At 40.7% G+C, this 13,712-nt stretch overlaps 1 protein-coding gene across 1 annotated transcript in view; it reads right to left on the bottom strand.

The window, feature by feature from the left end:
* pepd (peptidase D) overlaps positions 1-13,712 on the bottom strand; it is a 115,406-nt gene that overhangs the window by 19,480 nt on the left and 82,214 nt on the right. Inside the window, exons 10-11 of the mRNA XM_062961528.1 lie at positions 12,680-12,748; positions 5,580-5,657 (exon numbers count right to left, since the gene is read on the bottom strand). Coding sequence (XP_062817598.1) covers positions 5,580-5,657; positions 12,680-12,748 — 147 coding nt within the window. The remainder of the gene's footprint in view (positions 1-5,579; positions 5,658-12,679; positions 12,749-13,712) is intronic.

The following is a 13,712-nucleotide window of genomic DNA, read 5'->3' as shown; positions in this document are numbered from 1 at the left end:
CCTGTCTGCTTCCTCCCTGGGGAATCCTTTGTTGGGAGGTGTTAGCTGGCCCTGATTGTTTCCTGTCTGGAATTCCCGTTTTAATAACCCCAGTAATAATAATAGTAACAATAATAATAATAAGAAATCCAGCATATAAATCTCATTATATGTACAGTAGAGTCTCACTTATCCAACACGCGCTTATCCAACGTTCTGGATTATCCAACGCATTTTTGGAGTCAAATGTTTTCAATATATCGTGATATTTTGGTGCTAAATTCATAAATACAGTAATTACTACATAGCATTACTGCGTATTGAACTACTTTTTCTGCCAAATTTGTTGTATAACATGATGTTTTGGTGCTTAATTTGTAAAATCATAACCTAATCTGATGTTTAATAGGCTTTTCCTTAATCCCTCCTTATTATCCAACATATTCACTTACCCAACATTCTGCCGGCCCGTTTATGTTGGATAAGTGAGACTCTACTGTATATAGGTAGACTAGCTTGGGGACCTGGTGATGCCTGGGTTATTTGGATCTTAGGTACTCTCATTTGGGTGTGGGTGAACTCCAATTCCCGGAATCCATGAAAGCCTCTTGCAATACATTGGACAATATGTTTTAGGGATCCGCCCGCGTCTCTCTCCGTCAAAGGAGTGTTTTCCTTTAGAGATCAAACCCAACCTTCTTGCCGCAGCCTCCGGCGCATTCGGCGCGCACTTGATTCCGGGACAGACTCCGAGAAACGGTGTAAGGATGTTATGAGTTAATGGGAATTATTGATATGATTTTATTTGTTTATTAAAAGGAAAAAGGGGAGTTATGTATTGATGAAGGCAGGTCTCACATGGAAGCCAGCTGTGTTCAGCGGGTTGCCATGGCAACGTAACCTCTCCCTGGAGGAAAAAGGGGGCGTGGCTAAGATGACAGTTGGAGCAGATTCCCTTTTAAAAAGTTCAGTTGCTGTGAGGGTTTAAAAAGGACAGTTGCGGTTAGGTTTTAAAAAGATTAGGAGCTGTGGAAATCAGCTAAGGACGGCAGCTTATGGTCACTCAGGGGAAAGGCTGGGAATATAAGCTGACCGGGGGAGTTTAGTATACTGTGTTGTTGTAGAAGTTATTTAAGAAATATCCATTCAAGAAAGACGACATTGTAACTTAAGATCCGGAACGTTTACTGATTGAAACCATACGCTTATGTACCAAAAATAAACTTGAATTTTGTTATTGTTCATAAAGGTAAGTCTCCTTGTCTCTCTGTAAGCCTGTTACCTCACGTTGGTGGCAGTTACCGTACCTATCTATATAAGTTACCGTACTTTCCTATATAAGTTACCATCTTTACTCATTTAAACCCAATCAGTTCCGTTATCCTTCCTTATCCACTAAATCATCCCTGTCATACATTCACACATCCTCCATCCCTCCCTCTCACACGCGCGCACATCTCCTGAATTGGAGGCAGCAGTGGGATTTTAAAAAAAAGATTTCCGCTGCCTGAGTTGAGTACCACAAATTGGGCTCTCTTCAATTGGTGGCAGCGGTGGGATTCAAAAGGATTCCATCCCTGTCACCTCAGTCCTCCTCAAACGGTTTCAAAAGGAACTTGTGTTTTTTGGCTTAAGGGACTTGCGCACAAAGAGCCAGGTACTTCTCTGCCGGAGGAGGAGACGGAGGTTCAAACGGGGACGACAAAGGGAACACGGAAGCCGCTTTTGTCTGGCAACCGAGATACAACATCAACCCACCACCTCCGATCTCGCTTTCTTCTTCCCTTTTTTGGCTGTGATATTTGACAATCGGTGCTTGGGAACGGGAAGGAGAGGCCTCCGTTCTTTCTAGATGATGACTGATATTTTTATTTATGGTTATAATGTTGTTTTTATTCTGTTTACACTGTGAATTGCGCTTTTATGTAATTGACGTTTTAATTACCCCGTTTCCCCTAAAATAAGACATCCCCAAAAAATAAGACCTAGCAGAGGTTTTGCAGAATTGCTAAATATAAGACCTCCCCCAAAAGTAAGACCTAGCAAAGTTTGTGTTTGGAAGCATGCCCGGCGCCCGCCAAACAAAACACCATAGCATGCATGATCGGTAAATGTACATACCAGTTGTATATGGAAATAATGGTAGTAACAAGACATTCTTGACAGGAGTCACAGTTTGTCTGGTTTGGTTATGTTGGTTTGTGATGACAACTACTGTACAGTATAGAATAAATATTCATTTTTTTGTTCAACAATAAATGTGAATTCTTCTTCATGGAAAAATAAGACATCCCCTGAAAATAAGACCTAACGCATCTTTGGGAGTAAAAAATAATATAAGACACTGTCTTGTTTTCGGGGAAACACGGTATATTGTTGGGCCTTGCCCCATGCGAGCCGCCCCGAGTTCCCTTGGGGAGATGGTGGCGGGATATAAAAATAAAGTTGCCATTATCATTATTATTATTATTATTATGACACAGCAAACAAGGTAGATATGTTGGATTTCCTATCACAAAATCACAAGTCGAGCACTTCCCATGCATTTAGGACTGTGTGATTTATTATTATTATTATTATTATTATTATTATTGTATGACACAGCAAACAGAATAGATATGCTGGATTTCGTATCACAAACTCACACGTCGAACACTTCCCAAGTGTCTAGGACTGTGTGATGTATATTATTATTATTATTATTATTATTATTATTATTATTATTATTATTATTATTATTATTATTTTATTATTATGACACAGCAAACAAGATATATATGCTGGGTTTCGTATCACAAAATCACAAGTCGAACACTTCCCAAGTGTCTAGGACTGTGTGATGTATTATTATTATTATTATTATTATTATTATTATTATTATTATTATTATTATTATTTTATTGTATGACACAGCAAACAAGATAGATATGCTGGATTTCGTATCAGAAATCACAAGTTGAACACTTCCCAAGTGTCTAGGACTGTGTGATGTATTATTATTATTGTTATTATTGTTGTTGTTATTATTATTATTATTATTATTATTATTATCATTATTTTATTGTATGACACAGCAAACAGAATAGATATGCTGGATTTCGTATCACAAATCACAAGTCGAACACTTCCCAAGTGTCTAGGACTGTGTGATGTATTATTATTATTGTTATTATTATTATTGTTGTTATTATTATTATTATTATTATTATTATTATTATTATTATTATTATTATTATTATTTTATTATGACACAGCCAACAAGATAGATATACTGGATTTTGTATCACAAAATCACAAGTCGAACACTTCCCAAGTGTCTAGGACTGTGTGATTTATTATTATTATTATTATTATTATTATCATCATCACCGAGTTCAACTCAGCAGTTTAATCTGCCGTGCTACTTGACGTATACATATATAAGTGTATGTGTACACAAATACATATAAACACAAACAAATACACATTACATGTACATGTTTGCACATGAACACCCATCCAATTTTAACCTATGTATTTAAACTATTGAGCCCCCTGGTGGTGCAGCGTATTAACGTGCTGAGCTGCTGAACTTGCGGACCAAAGGATCGCAGGTTCGAATCCAGGGAGCAGGGTGAGCTCCTGCTGTTAGCCCCCGCTTCTGCCAACCTAGCAGTTCGAAAGCATGCAAATGTGAGTAGATCAATAGGTACTGCTCCGGCGGGAAGTTAACAGTGCTCCATGCAAGTCATGCCATAGGCACATGACCTTGGAGGTGTCTATGGACATGCAAATGTGAGTAGATCAATAGGTACTGCTCTGGCAGGAAGGTAATAGCACTCCATGCAGTCATGCCGGCCACATGATCTTGGAGGTGTCTACAGACAATGCCGGCTCTTCGGCTTAGAAATGGAGATGAGCACCAACCAACGACTGGACTTCATGCCCAGGGAAAATCTTTACCTTTACCTATTTAAACATACATTTTAATAGTGCAAATTATTTTTAATGTGTTTTCATCGTATGTCTGTTTTTTAAATATATGTGTTTTAATGGTTGTATGCACTTGGCCACATCAAGTTGGATAATTGGGACATCTCCATTTTCATCTCAGCTCTACAATGCAAATCAATGCAAATCAATGTGGCCGGCAAGTGCTTCCGAGGTTGTCCAACAGGGGGCGCCCCTGCATCGTTTACAATTTTAACGGCCGCAGCTTCCGTCCAAAGAAACCAAAACCAACACAAGAGATTCTATTACAGATGGAAAGATATGCAAAAGCTGGCTGCTAATTAATAATAATAATAATAATACAACAACAACAACAACAACAACAACAACAACAGCTGGCGTTGTCCATAGACACCTCCAAGGTCATGTGGCCGGCAAGAGTGCATGGAGCGCTGTTGCCTTCCCGCCGGAGCGGTACCTATTGATCTACTCACATTTGAGTACATTTGAGAAGCTGGGGCTGGAACAGTACCCATTGATCTACTCACATTTGGGTACATTTGAGAAGCTGGGGCCGGAGCGGTACCTATTGATCTACTCACATTTGAGTACATTTGAGAAGCTGGGGCTGGAACAGTACCCATTGATCTACTCACATTTGAGTACATTTGAGAAGCTGGGGCCGGAGCGGTACCTATTGATCTACTCACATTTGGGTACATTTGAGAAGCTGGGGCCGGAGCGGTACCTATTGATCTACTCACATTTGGGTACATTTGAGAAGCTGGGGCCGGAGCGGTACCTATTGATCTACTCACATTTGAGTACATTTGAGAAGCTGGGGCTGGAACAGTACCCATTGATCTACTCACATTTGAGAAGCTGGGGCCGGAGCGGTACCTATTGATCTACTCACATTTGGGTACATTTGAGAAGCTGGAGCCGGAGCGGTACCTATTGATCTACTCACATTTGGGTACATTTGAGAGGCTGGGGCCGGAGCAGTACCTATTGATCTACCCACATTTGGGTACATTTGAGAGGCTGGGGCCGGAGCGGTACCTATTGATCTACTCACATTTGAGTACATTTGAGAAGCTGGGGCCAGAGCAGTACCTATTGATCTACTCACATTTGGGTACATTTGAGAAGCTGGGGCCAGAGCAGTACCTATTGATCTACTCACATTTGGGTACATTTGAGAAGCTGGGACTGGAGCAGTACCTATGGATCTACTCACATTTGGGTACGTTTGAGAAGCTGGGGCCGGAGCAGTACCTATTGATCTACTCACATTTGGGTACATTTGAGAAGCTGGGGCCGGAGCGGTACCTATTGATCTACTCACATTTGGGTACATTTGAGAAGCTGGGGCTAACAGCGGGAGCTCACTCTGCACCCCGGATTCGAACCATAGTCCTTTCAGTCTGCAAGTTCAGCAGCTCAGCTGTTTAACACACTGTGCCACCAGGAGCTCCAGATAATAATAATAATAATAATAATAATAATAATAATAATAATAATAATAATAATATAGAGCTATCCGGCTCCTTTCCTGAAAGAGGCTCAGCACCATATGAAAATCGGAGAAGATGAGAGTTCTGCTTATATATTATAATTATATATTATATTATATATAAAATATTATATATCATAATGGCTGTACTCACCACAAGTCTCCGTCGGCAATGGTTTTCTCGTTGGGAGCGCCGGCGTGTCCGTAGTGCAAAACGGAGCTGTTGTGTCCACTAAAAGAGAGGGAAAAATGGGATATTTTATGTGAATTAATACAGAAATTAAGAGAGAAAGAGAAGGAGAAAGAAAGGAAGAAGGAAGGACGGGGAGAGACTATTTGAATGTTATTTCTTGCAGTGAGAATACGATTACAGTATGACAATTTGTTGTCGAAGGCTACCTCACAACCTCTGAGGATGCCTGCCATCTCCGAACATAGAGCAAGTGCTGACAAAGAACAGATGCCAGCCATAAAACCTCAATGACCCTCTGGTATGTGAGAGCCCCTATATAAATGGGCTACAGAGACGATTCTGGTATTCTGTACAATAAAAACCTGTTGGAATCTACCCAGCGTGTGTCTTGGTGCTTTCTGACAAACAACAGATGCCAGCCAGAAAACCGGACAGCCATAAAACCTCAATGACCCTCTGGTATATGAGAGCCCCTATATAAATGAGCTACAGAGAAGATTCTGGTATTCTGTACAATAAAAACCTGTTGGAATCTACCCAGCGTGTGTCTTGGTGCTTTCTGAAAAAGAACAGACCAGCCATAAAACCGGCCAGTCATAAAACCTCGATGACCCTCTGGTATGTGAGAGCCCCTATATAAATGGGCTACAGAAAAGATTCTGGTATTCTGTACAATAAAAACCTGTTAGAATCAACCCAGCGTGTGTCTTGGTGCTTTCTGACAAAGAACAGATGCCAACCATAAAACGGGCCAGAAATAAAACCTCAATGACCCTCTGGTATGTGAGAGCCCCTATATAATAAATGGGCTACAGAGAAGATTCTGGTATTCTGTACAATAAACCTGTTTGAATCTACTTCTTCCGTGACGGCTTCAGAAAACGTGTTCATCGTGGGCAGAAATGTATCCAATGATCTGGTGATTGTGTGGAAAAGTGAATAGTGGTCGTTAAAGAGCACATTCTAAGGATTATTTTTGCGTTTGATTTATTAAAATATTCCCATCCAAACCCAAGCAAAGCTGCTTCTTACAGCCAGGGAAGGGGATTTTTTGACCCTCCAGATTCTTCATTAGTACAAATCCCACTGAGTCCCAAACAAAGCAGGACGAGGCTAATAATAACACTAACGATGCTAATAATTGCTACTGCAAACAAGAGCCTGTTGCCGCTGCCGAGGAAGGAGCCCCGTGTCGCAAAGAAGTCACACTCACACCCATGACCTTTGGATTTGCAAGGCTTGATACATGCAATTTTCAGCACCGATGCACAAGCCTCTCTTTTTTTTCCAAAAGGAAAAAAAAAACACCCTTGGTGTGAATGCCATTTAGACATTTACTAATTAGGAACCGGCAACGGAGAGAAAATTAAAACTGTCAGCCGGCATTACGGGGAGATGTCCATCGGGACCGGGCTGCCGGCAGAGGAAGACACTCATATTGTTGTCCCAGTGATTTGGTGTGAGTTTTAATTGCACAATTATTAGGTTGTAAAATATTTTTCCAAGCCGATTGCATCGGTGCGAAAGAAAACAAATTATCTCCGCTGTTCGTCGGCTGCCCTCTGTGCTTTATGAGCCTCCTGGCAAGACCCCAAAATATTGTAGTTGTTGTTTCTATTATTATTATTATTATTATTATTATTATTATTATTGACACAACGACGTTGTATGACACAGCAAACAAGCTACATATGCTGGATTTTGTTTCACAAACTCACAAGTCGGACACTTCCCAAGTGTCTAGGACTGTGTGATGTATTTTCGGATGATGCGCGCAGATCCCAGTAGGGTGGCCTTTTGCAGTTGGCAGATCGTAATTTTGTCAATGTCTATTATTATTATTATTATTATTATTATTATTATTATTATTATTATTATTTTATTATGACACAGCAAACAAGATAGATATGCTGGATTTTGTTTCACAAACTCACAAGTCAGACACTTCCCAAGTGTCTAGGACTGTGTGATGTATTTTCGGATGATGCGCACAGATCCCAGTCGGGTGGCCTTTTGCAGTTAGCAGATCGTAATTTTGTCAATGTCTATTATTATTATTATTATTATTATTATTATTATTATTATTATTATTATTATTATTATTATCATCATCATCTGTGCCCGGCCACACGTTGCTGTGGCTTATGGGAATGCTTTGTTGGCCAGGTGGAATAGCAGTGAATAGCCTTGCAGCCTCAAAATCCATTGTGGCCGAGGGGGTTGCTAGGAGACGAAGTGGGCGGGGCCTAAAGGGGCAGGGCCTACCCTTCTGACCAGCAACCAGGGTTGAAAACGGCTCTTCCTCGTTCTCTAATTTGGACTTTCTTTTCCAGTTTTTTTTCCCTGAAAGACATAGATTGGATGACTATGTCTTTTGTGGCCAAATTTGGTGTGATTTGGCCCAGTGGTTTTGTTGTTAACTTGGTCCTAATTACACACATTACATTTATATATATACATACATATACATCTCCCTCTGGGAGATGTTGGTGGGATATAAATAAAGTATTATTATTATCATTACATTAGTGTCTCACTTATCCAACACTCGCTTATCCAACATTCTGGATTAACCAATGCATTTTTGAAGTCAATGTTTTCAATATATCGTGATATTTTGGTGCTAAATTCGTAAATACAGTAATTACTACATAGCATTACTACGTATTGAACTACTTTTTCTGTCAAATTCGTTGTATAACATGATGTTTTGGTGCTTAATTTGTAAAATCATAACCTAATTTGATGTTTAATAGGCTTTTTCTTAATCCCTCCTTATTATCCAAGATATTCGCTTATCCAAGCTTCTGCCGGCCTGTTTAGCTTGGATAAGTGAGACTCTACTGTATTATTATTATCATTATTACTATTATTATTTCAGCCAAAAAAGGAATTTTATATTGTAGTTTCAAAATAATTTGGTGCATGAAACAAGGCTTGTGTACAGCAAACCGTCACAAAGCGAAGGTGCCGTTTGGACAATTTGGGACCAGATAAACAACAACAACAACAACAACAACAAGAACAGCAAGGAATTCTGGGATCTGAAGTCCAGAACACCTGGAGGGCCCAAGTCTGCCAATGCCGAAGTTCCCTTTTCAATATCAAAAGCAGTGATGTCAATCACCGTAATGAGCGACGACTGCGATTGTGACCAAAATATGCATATATGATATGTGGTATGAATGGAAGAGTGAAAGAGAGCTAGAAATTTGAAGACACCAGTCTGTAAGGCCTGCAAACCATTAACTACCTGCTCAGGAATTGTAATTAAAACCTGCTAATGAGACCTGAAATAGTTGACCTGCCCGGCAAACTGTGATAAGAACTGCGACTGATAAGAGAAATGTGTTAACATCTGTCAACATTTGCTGACTTGATGAACTTTTGGGGCAGAGCTGCTTGTGTTTGCTAACACCAATCAAGAGGAATCAACATCTGGTCCAGGAAACTGAGGATATTCCAGGATGGAAGACGTCTATCACTCATTTACAACTTTGGGACAACATCATCAGCAAAATATTGCTATATAAGTGACCTTATGAGAGTCCAGAAGGTGTGACAGATAGTGACGCTGTTCACCCGCCATGCTCAGTGGAGACGGTGTCCTTGGGAGGGGAAGATCTGCTCTGGGAAAGCAGGATTCTGTCCACTGTTTGGGGCCTCTTTTCTCATGGGAAGAGAAAAGAGTGCGTTTTGGAGTCATGGTCTTTTTGAAGTTTTGGCGCTTTGGCGTTTTGGAACTATGTCTTGGCAGGCAGCAGTGGAAGCTGGGTCTGGCCTAAGCAGGTGCTTCTCTAAGCAGGGAGAAAGAATATGGTAATATTTATGTGCATGAAGATGGATGCATGTTGTGTGTGAATGAAGAATGAAAATGTAACCCCCCCCCCCCCCCGCTTGTTTGTTTCTTAGCCAATGTAACTGGAGGTTGTTTGTGAATCCAATGTAGTTGCATAGAATCTGTATGTCTGTATGTCTAAATGTTGTTCTTTGTTGTTCTGTAAAAAGTTCTGCTATACCTCTCAGACTGAAACTGCAATAAAAAGAACCTATGCTTTAAAGCAGGGGTCCCCAAACTAAGGCCCGGGGGCCGGATGCGGCCCTCCGAGGTCTGTTACCTGGCCCCCGCCCTCAGTTTTATAATATAATATATTGTATATACATATAATATTGATAATAATATTATAATGTAATACAGTATAACACTAATAATACCATATAATAATATTAATTATATATTCTTCATTACATAAAATATTACTAATAATATTACAGTATAGTGGTATAATTCAATATAGTAATATATAATGCTAATATTGTGCTATGCTAATAATATAATATATTGTATGTACATATAATTTGTAAGCCACTCTGAGTCCCCTTTGGGGTCAGAAGAGTGTGATACAAATGTAGTAAATAAATGCAGTAAATCAATAATAAATAAATTTTAGACTTAGGCTCACCCAAAGTCTGAAATGACTTGAAGGCACACAACAACAACAACAACAACAACAACAACAACAACAACAACCACCCTAATTAATTTGACTATCTCATTGGCCAGAAGCAGGACCACACTTCCCATTGAAATCCTGATAAATGTATGTTAAAATTGTTTTTATTTTTAAATATTGTATTGTTCTTTCATTGTTCTTATTGTTGTTGTTGTTTTTGCACTACAAATAAGACATATGCAGTGTGCATTGGAATTTGTTTGTATTTTTTTCAAATGATAATCCGGCCCTTCAACAGTCTGAAGGATTGTGGACCGGCCCTCGGCTTAAAAAGTTTGAGGACCCCTGCTTTAAAGTTATTGAAAAGTTATTCATAACACGATTGCTCTCTCGTTGGAGCGGCCTGGGTCCGGACCCCGAAATCTCTCCCTTTCTCTCTGGCCAAATCCGTGGGGCTAATGACATCTTTGCAAAGAAGGGTGATCAGCGTGGCTTCTTCCCATAGCCTTTGAGGAGCCCGTCTTTTTAAATTGTGGTCTCAGAGGTGCCTGGGAGCTGTGGCCAATAGGCTTAAGTCTGGGAAGAAAATCCCACAGTGAACATTACGGGAGCATGAAGCGGAAGCGAGCCCTTCAAGCGCGACTCTGTCTGCATGTGAGGGATCAACACAAATGGGGGAGACGCAATAATACATTTCCTTGGAAACAGCTCACTCCCATGGATTAGGCTCCAAAAGAGAGACGCACTCCGTGAACCCCGTTGCTTCCTTCCCGTGCGCATGTTGCAACCGGGCACCTTGCTTAGCATTGCATGGCCTTGCAGCCTCAAAGCCTGGCTGCTCCCTGCCTGGGGGAATCCCTTTGACAGCCAGCCTAATATTTATTAGCGACATTTATATCCCGCCCTTCTCACCCCCAAGGGGACACAGGGCGGTTCACAAGTTATATATACATATTATATTATACAACTATATTGCAATATTATTAGTAATATTGCATGTAATATAAATATACAATTATAATGGTGAATTATAATTATTATTACATTGTATCACGTTATAATATTATTATTAATATTACATGTATATACAATATATTATAACATTAGTATAATACCTCCCAACAAAGGATTCCCCCCCAGGCAGTAAGCAGCCAGGCTTTGACGCCATTCAATGCTAATCGAGTTGGCCAACGGCAACCATTCATACTTGCCTCCAATAGACAAAGAGTTCTTTCTTTCTCCCACCCTCCCAACAAAGGATTCCCTCAGGCAGGAAGCAGCCAGGCTTTGAAGCTGCAAGGCCATTCAGTGCTAATCAAGGTGGCCAAATGGCAACATTCAGACTTTCCTCCAACAGACAAGAGTTCTTTCTTTCTCCCATCCTGGACATTATTCCCCAGATTCCACAGGGAGATAGATAGATAGATAGATAGATAGATAGATAGATAGATAGATAGATAGATATACACATACACATATACATACACACACATATATATATATATACATACACACACATACATACACATACACACACCCCACTTGCCTATTTTCCAACAGACCTCACAACCTCTGAGGATGCCTGCCATAGATGTGGGTGAAACGTCAGGAGAGAATGCTTCTGGAACATGGCCAGACAGCGTGGAAAACTCACAGCAACCTTATTATTATTATTATTATTATTATTATTATTATTATTATTATTATTATTATTCTGTGTGATTCTATGCTTATCTGGACATGTATTGGAGGGCACACAAATGTCCAGAGAGAAGTGTAGAGACAAGTGTTATAGGTGCTATAATACAACTCTAATAATAATAATAATAATAATAATAATAATAATAATAAACTGGACACAGGTGGAACTGGACAATTTGGACAGAAAAAGAAGAAGTGAAGAACCTGCTTTGATTGAAGTCAAAAATCAGAAACTTCTCAAAGCACAGCAGACAAAAAACCAGTACAAGAAAACCGCACTACAAACTAGAGCTGACAACTGGCGAAATCCAGCATATCTATCTTGTTTGCTGTGTCATAATAAAATAATAATGAGCCATGGTGGTGTAGTGGGTTAAACCATTGTGCTGGCTGAACTGCTGACTTGAAGGTTGGTGGTTCGAATCTGCGAGATGGGGTGAGCTCCCATCTGTCAGCTCTAGCTTGTGGGGACATGAGAGAAACCTCCCATAGAATCATAGAATAGTAGAGTTGGAAGAGATCTCATGGGCCATCCAGTCCAACCCCCTGCTAAGAAGCAGGAAATAACTTTCGATGATAGGCTCCCGTCCATGCCCATACAATTGCTCAACCTGCTTAGTTCCCATTAGTGGGAATAATAATAATAATAATAATAATAATAATAATAATAATAATAATACATGATGATCAATGGAGAACCTAGAGATATCCAGAGATAATATTTTTAATCGAATCCATGGAGAGCTGGCTATCAATCCCAGTGCAGTTCATTGAATGGCTCTCCCATTGCAAACCCTATTCGTTTACAGAAATACTTGTGCATCTTAGCATTTTGCAATGGATTCACATCGAGGAGAAATAAACCAAAAAGGAGGCGCAAAAGGAGAACGAAGAAGGGCGTCTTACCTGCCACAGATGCAGGTGTAGGAGGTGTGGCGCATGCCTCCTCGCGTGTAGCAATAGTGCTGGAACAGGCTGGAAAGACAAAGAGGAGACGGGATTCAAGCATTTCGTCGGGATCAGAGGCCCTTGTGCACCAAAACAACCCCAAAAAAGTATATTAAAAGTCTCATCCCTCCGGCAAGCACCCGGCACTTTGGAGAAGCCCGGTGCGTGTTGCTAAAGCAGCAAGCACACACCGGGCTTCTCTAAACCGGGTGCTTGCCGGAGGGACGAGACTCTTCCTTTCACCAAGCAACCAGTTTGCTGGGAGGGATAAAAGGGCCTCCCTATTATCCAACAGTTCCGGTTATCCAACATTTGGCCTGCCCATTTATATTGGATAACCGGAACTCTACTGTAATCCCAAAGGTTTCTGAACTGGAGCATGAAGACAATAGAGTATAACAAGGAACAGAAATCTCCAAAACATTCATGGAACAAGGAACAAAAAATGAGCATGAAACATGAGTCCCAAACTTAGAGAACCAAGCTAAACCATCCTAGATATAGCGACGTTGGCAGAACTGAAAGCCTCTCATAGAAATCTACTTTTAAGGGCTGCAAAACACGAAAACGTATTCTTCTGCACTCCACGCTTGTCCCTCTCTCTCCCGCAAAGTTTCTCACTTTTTTCTGCACCTGATTCCCTTCTCCCTAAGAGCCAGCCAATTACATTTATATAGTAGAGTTCCGATTATCCAACATAAACGGGAGGGCTGAATGCTGGATAACAAGAACTGTTGGATAATAGGGAGGCCCTATTACCCTAACAGCAAGCTGGGTGCTTGGAGAGGAGAAGAGTCTCGTCTCCCCGCCAAGCATCTGATATAAAGAAGCTACTTAGCAACATGCACCAGGCTTCTCCAAAGTGCCGGGTGCTTGCCGGAGGGATGAGACTTTTCCCTCCGGGCAAGCACTCGGCACTTTGGAGAAACCCGGTGCCTGTTGCTGCCTAGCAATGCACATCGGGCCTCTCCCCAGCACTGGGTGCTTGCCG

The sequence above is a fragment of the Anolis carolinensis genome, unplaced genomic scaffold (assembly GCF_035594765.1).
Source record: "Anolis carolinensis isolate JA03-04 unplaced genomic scaffold, rAnoCar3.1.pri scaffold_9, whole genome shotgun sequence".
In the NCBI taxonomy this organism is placed as follows: domain Eukaryota; kingdom Metazoa; phylum Chordata; class Lepidosauria; order Squamata; family Dactyloidae; genus Anolis; species Anolis carolinensis.
This window is presented reverse-complemented; position numbering and strand designations above follow the sequence as displayed.